This window comes from Suricata suricatta, chromosome 15 (genome assembly GCF_006229205.1).
Source record: "Suricata suricatta isolate VVHF042 chromosome 15, meerkat_22Aug2017_6uvM2_HiC, whole genome shotgun sequence".
Taxonomy (NCBI): domain Eukaryota; kingdom Metazoa; phylum Chordata; class Mammalia; order Carnivora; family Herpestidae; genus Suricata; species Suricata suricatta.
In genome coordinates this window covers 77213629-77219964 of record NC_043714.1, presented here as the reverse complement: position 1 = coordinate 77219964, position 6336 = coordinate 77213629, and the positions used below count along the sequence as shown (strand labels likewise).

General features: G+C 61.6%; 1 protein-coding gene across 2 annotated transcripts in view; it reads right to left on the bottom strand.

Annotated features, from left to right (window-relative positions):
- Positions 1–247: 247 nt before the first annotated feature.
- Positions 248–6336, bottom strand: part of LOC115279499 (cytochrome P450 11B2, mitochondrial-like) — a 31503-nt gene continuing 25414 nt past the window's right edge. The window contains exons 3-6 of one of the 2 annotated variants that reach the window (XM_029924048.1): positions 2239–2438; positions 1930–2133; positions 1519–1673; positions 248–533 (exon numbers count right to left, since the gene is read on the bottom strand). In XM_029924048.1, the coding sequence (XP_029779908.1) occupies positions 363–533; positions 1519–1673; positions 1930–2133; positions 2239–2438 (730 nt within the window). In that variant the 3' untranslated portion in view covers positions 248–362. Of the gene's footprint in view, positions 1674–1929; positions 2134–2238; positions 2439–6004; positions 6330–6336 lie in introns of those variants that run through there. The other variant, XM_029924046.1, reaches the window with a different exon arrangement.

Below are 6336 nucleotides of genomic sequence, written 5' to 3'. Positions count from 1 at the left end.
GGGCTTCCCTTCTGTGACCTTCCTGTTCTGGGAGGCGCCCGCCCAGGGAGCAGCCAGCCACCCTCCCAGGTCACCTCTGGCACTGGGGAGCCCAGATCAAGAGCAGCTGCTTCCTTGCACCTGCGGGGCTCACACACAGTTCCCGAGCCTGACCAGCCCCTGGCCTTGGAGGTTGCGGCCGTGGATGGCGCCCAGGGCATTGAGGTGGGCCCCAGAGGGAGATGAGCTCCGACCCCTTTAGGGAGAGGGAGAGGAGGGGCAGGGCTTGCGTCGTGGGAGAAGCTGCTTCGCGGCCCCAGCATCAGGCTGCAAGCCCCCCAGACAGCGGGCCAGGCGGCTGGCGCGGCCAGGGGCTGCCACGCCTACCTCAAGGTCTCCTTGATGGCGGCCCGCAGCAGGGGCAGCTCCGAGGGCGCGCTCACGGGACTCTCCGAGATCCTGGCCGCGGCCTCCAGGCTCTCCTGGCGTAGGGCCTGCTGCACCTCAGGATTCCGAGCCAGCTCGAAGAGGGTCATCAGGAGGGGGTAGGACGTCTGCAGAGGCCACGGCGCAGGGCTCAGGGCTGGACCCGGGTGAGGGCCGTGCGCCTCGGCCCAGCGGACCTCTCCCCTGGGGGCAGGGTCGTCCCAGGTCCACAGGGCGAGAAAGCCTGGAGAGGGACTCATCCCAGGGACCCGAGACCTCAGGTTCTGCAACCTGCCTCGTGTCCTTCCCTTGGATCTCACAGGGAAAGTCTCCCCAGACTCAGGAAAGTTCCAGGCCTCCTCCAGCCACGAGAAGGCCTGGATCTGACCCTCCCTTGGGTCCCTCCTCTCAGGGTGTGTGTGTGTCAGGGCTGCGTTGGCAGCCAGTGTGTACTCTCCCCCGGGGCAGCCACGGGCAGGGCCGCCCAGACCTTGATTCCCAACACGAGCAGCCTCCCCAGACCCTCACTCTGGCTGCATGTCAGCCTCTGCTCAAGAAGTTTCCCACCGCACATCTGTGCCTCCTCTCAGAGGTGTGCGTGCCTGGCCCTGAGTGGGACATCAGAGATGCTGCTGCCTGACCCTGGGGGGCAGGGGCCGGAAGCTGGGGCTGCATTCCACACGCTGGGGCCACCTGCACCCCCAAGCCCCATGCTGCGTGCCATCTGCTCTCCCTTCCCCAAGCTGGAGCCCTGTGCGGCCCTTCAGTCACCAGCCTGTCACCTCCAAATGTACTCTGTCCCTGGGAAGGGTACCCTGTGCAGGCCGCCCTCCAGCCACACTGTGGCCCTTCCCCACTTCCTGGACTGAGGCCTTTGAGTGAGGTCTGAGCTGCTTGTCCCTCCGGGCTCATCCAGTCTGCACTGGGCAGGGAGTGCAGATCCCACCCGCAGAACTGCAAACTCCTTCCCTTGAAGGGCTGGTTCCCGTGCCCCCCTCCCCAGATCAGAGCCTCCTGTCGGCTCAGAACAGGACTTGGCTTGGGGGGTGGGAGGTAGTGCTGCCCGTGGCCAGGAGGCGCTATGTCCAGGGCAGGGCTGCTTGTTAGCCTGACCGTGTCCACGCTGCCGGCGGTCAACTCGATGGAGTTGGCCCTGATGGCGTCCAGGGTCATGTCTGCGTGCAGCAGCAGCTCCCCCAGGATGCCGCTGTAGTGCCGTGGGCGGCCGAGGGCCATCTCCTGGTAAAGTTTCTGCATGGCATTGTTGGCTGTGGAGCACAGAGAGGCAGGGGCCGGGCCTGGTGCTGGGCAGCACTTGTCCTCATGCCCCTGCCTGTCAGTCCACCGGCCCCTGGGCCAAAGGCCCAGCACCAGCCCGCCTGACCCGTCCTCACAGCCAAGCATCTCAGGACCACAAAGCACCCCTCCCCCAGTGTGAGCTCAGCCCTCCCCAGCCGGGGGAGAGAGGTAACTGGGGACCCTGATGTTCTTGGCTTCAGCACTTGCCGGGTCTCTGGCCCTCACCATACTGGTAGATGTGGTCCCAGGACTCAAAGTGCTCCTTCCACACCTTAGGGCTTGTCCAGCGTGATAGGACCATGGGCATGAACAGGAGCTGTGTGGTGGACTTAAACATGGTCTCCAGAGCCCGGACGAAGTTCAGGCTGGTGGGACTTGGGCTATGGCCAAGGAGGCCCAGCCGCTCTCCAAAAAGGGCTAAATTGCTGGCTGTGGAGAGGAAGTGGTTACTGACTCTGGGGGCGGCGACGGGCTCCCTGGGCCTCCTACCCCAGCCTCCTCGAGCCCGGTACCTCCCACCGTGACCGCACTGACCTTCTATGGTGTAGTGGATGATGCTGGGCTTGATGTCCACGGTCAGGCTCCCCCGGGCATTCTGCAGCACTCTGGACTTCAGCACCTTGGAGAAATCCTTCGCCACCTCGTCCACCATGGGGAGGTACTTGTGGACGGCCTGAGGCGACAGCACATCTGGGTTCAGCTTCAGTCGGTTCTGGCGCCATTCGGGCCCGTTTCTGTAGAGCAGAGGGAGGGGCTTCAGGGGAACGCGAGTCGGCAGCTGGGGCTGCCTGGACCCCTCTTCCTGTGTGCACGGGGAAGGGGCGAGGCAGGGGGCTGCCTGCGGGTCCGGGGGGCCGGGCGGACTGCCAGGGGCGAGAGCGCCAGCCCTCTCTCTCAGGGAGGCCTTGTGTGCCGGGCCCGGTGCCCCCCTCTGCGGTGGGGCAGAGTCCACGACTTCCGCCTGGCCCTGCCGCCTGGGTCATGGACTGTGCTCCCGCAGGCCCGCCGATGTCCTGTGGCGCATCAGCACCTGGAGGGCCTCTCCCTCTCCCGGAAGGCAGATGAGAGGCTGGCCGGCCTGCCCACTCCATGCCCAGAGTGAGGGGCCCCTGGTGACCTTCACCACCCCCCCTCCGGCTGCTGAGAATGCTTCTGCTGTGCGTCACACCAGCCTGTCCCTGGGAGTCCCCTGCCCTCCGGGGCAGGAGCCAAACCCCCCCTCCTGTTCTGGACTCAAAGCAGAGCCCAGAGTTTTACTTCCTCCTGACCAGTTTGCATGCCTTGGATTTCCTTTTTCTTCCTGATTGCTGGCGGAAGGACTTAAGTGAGCCAGGACGCAGTATAACACACTCACTATTTGCAATGACCATGATGCACTATATCAAACACCCTGAAGGCGCCACGCCAAGAAACCCAAAGAACTAGACCCGGTACATGAATCCACTAAGGTCACAGCATACAAATGAACACACACAACCTGTTGTCTCTCGTGTGCTAAGGATGAAGTAGCAGAAACAGAAATGAAGAGAACAATCCATTTATCATGGCACCAAGTATAATAAAATCCTCAGGAGTGAGTTAACCGAGGGGGTGGGAACCCTGTACCTTGGACCCTGATGAGGGAACCTGCAGGCCACACGGAGGGATGGATCTGCCCCCATCTGTGGACGGGAAGAACCAATATGTTCAGGCGGCCACGCCCCAGGGCGGTCCACAGACCTGGCTCCGTCCTTATCAATGTGCCAACTCCATGTTTGCAGAACTAGAGCAAATAATGCCAAAATTGATGGAACCACAAGAGTCTTTGAACAGCCAAAGAATCTTGGAAGAGAAGAACAGAGCTGGAGGTAACAGGATCCCTGATTTCAACCTATGCTGCAAAGCGGTTGGGATCAGGACAGTGTGTTTGGGCACAAAAACAGACTCCAAGATTCACGGAACAGGACAGAAAGCCCAGAACCAAACCCACGGTCAGCTGGTCATTAATCTCTGACAAAGGAGGCAAGAATAAGCAATGGGGAGAAGACGGTCTCCAATAAATGGCGCTGGGAAACCGGACAGCACCGTGCAAACCAAGGAAACTGGACCACTTTCTCACACCACACCCGGAAATAAACTCAAAACAGATTAAAGACCTAGACGTGGACCTGAAATCATACAACTCCTGGACGAGAACAGAGTCATAATGCGTCTGACAGTCGCTGTAGAAACCTTCTTCTAGATCTGTCATCCCCGGAGGCAAGGGGAACAAAGCCCGAGCACGACGTGTGGACGTCACCGGAGTGAAAAGCTGTCTCCCAGCGCAGGAAACCATCAACAACGCGCCACGGCTCCCTGCTGGACGGGCGACGGTATTTGCTCCTGACGGACCCGGTCAGGTTCATATCCAAAACCTGGATCGGAGTTCTGCGGCGGCTCCCCGAGAAGACAGGCGCCCCGATGGAAGAAGGCGGAGCCCCAAATAGACACTGCTCCACAGGGGACATGCTGAGGGCCCACAGGTGGCGGAAAGCCACTCACGTCACCCGTCGTCGGGGAAATGCAGATCCAAACCACAGTGAGACATCACCTCACACCTGTGGGAATGGCTAAAGCCGACGGCACAAGAAGCACGAGGTGCTGGCGAGGACGTGGAGGAAGGGGAACCCTTGGGGCGCGTTGCTGGGAAGGCAAATGGGGGCGGCTGCGCTGGAGAACAGCACGATGCTCCCCAACATTGTACAAGTACAAACAGCCGGAGCCAACGATGCCCCCGCGGGGCACTCTCCCGGGGAAGATGGAAACACAAGGTTGTACAGACAGATGCTCCCTACGTTTCTTGCAGCGTGGATTATAGGTGTCCACAGATCCACAGAGACAGAGATTTACCGGTATGACGGAATATTAGTCATAAGAAAGGACATCCTGCCATTCGCATCGAGACGGAATGAGCTAGAATGTAGCTTGCTAAACAGAAGCGAGTCAGAGAACAGCAAATGCCATGTGACTTCACTGAGATGTGGAATTTAAGATGGAAAACAAATGGGCAAAGAAAGGAAGAGACACACAGAGTCAACTCTTCCCTCCGGAGACGGCACTGGCCGTGGCCGTGGAGGAGGGGAGGGGGGGGAACCCGGGGCGGTCTGGGGCGCACTCAGCCCTGTAAGGGCGGAGTGTCACCTCCCTCTGCCGTTCGCCTGAGGCCACTAACATGGCACACGGATGACACTAAAATTCAGAAGGAGGAGAGAGGCCTCCCCAGAGGGATGAAAGGACTAATTTAGATCAGATTCTCTCAAAGCAAAAGGGAGCTGGAGTGTGTGGGGGCTCCGTGGGCATCCTGGGGTGAGTGGTGGGGAGGGGGCTGTCCCGACCCACGTTCCCGGAGCGCCAGTCAACCCCTAACCCCTCGGGGCTCCGCCTGCTGCCTGCAGGTGGTGAGAAGCAGACCCGCACACGGGTGGACGTCTGCAGGCACAGGCCGGCTCGTGCCCAGAACCACACACGGCGCACACCCGGACACGGGCTTGTGCACACTACCACAGAGAGCACCTGCGCACACCCTTAATCCCCACATGCACGACTCACACAACACCCCGGACGCTCACACCACGCACATGCCAGCACACCGGCAACTACACGCAGACACATGAAACACCCATACGGCGGTGTGAACAGAGACAGAAGTCAGTCAGCATGAGCACACACACACACGCCTTCACACGCCTACACCAGCACCACCACGAGTGCACACGTGCTCCCGTGCACACACACTGCAAACCTGTTCCGACAGGAGCAGACTCGTCCCCCAAGCGGACACTCCCCCTTGACACACACACGCGTGTCACGCAGCCGCCCACAGAGAGCTCGGCTTCTGGGCAGAGGTGCCGTCTTCTCCTGTCCCCTTCTCCCCGTTCCTGGGCCCCTCCCCTCCTCAGCCACCTGTGCCCAAGTCAGGGTCCCCCAACGTGCTGTGCTGGTGGGCCCTCAGCCCCCAGCTCACGCTGACCGGTGCCCGAGCCCATGGCCTTGGCTCTCCTCCTTGCTGACCTGACCCGTGGGAAGGGAGAAGCCCACCCGGCCCGGGGAGCCCATGGAGACCTGTGCAGACTGGGGGCCCCTCATGGCAATCATCATCCGTCCTCCTCTCTCAGGCATGGCCCCGCCACCCCTCCTCAGCCCCAGGACACACATGGTCCCCAAGGGGTGGCCACCCAGTGGGAGCTAAAGACCCCTGCCCTGTCCCAACCCAGAGACCAGGTGCCATCAGCCCTGCCCGCCCCTCCCCCCACCTGCCCCGCCCTCCCCAACTCCCTCTCACAGCAAGAACACGCCGCATTTGTGCCCTCGATGCTTTCGGTAGGCCACCCAGGGGTCCACGGGCGGCCGCCAGGGATGATGACTGTCCACTTGCTGCAACTTCTCCACGTCCTTGTGCAGCATGAGGCACACCATGTTTGTCCCTCCCACATCATACCTGTGGGACGAAGATCAGAGTGCTGCTGGGGGCCCGAGTCTTCCCCGGGCCCCCCACTGCAGGACCAAGCCGGCCGCCCTCTGGGACCTGTCCCTTCCCCCCGACCGGGGCTCGGAGCCGAGCAGGCAGCCACTGTCTGCGCTCTGCTGTCTCAGCAGCCAGTGGGGAGTGCACCC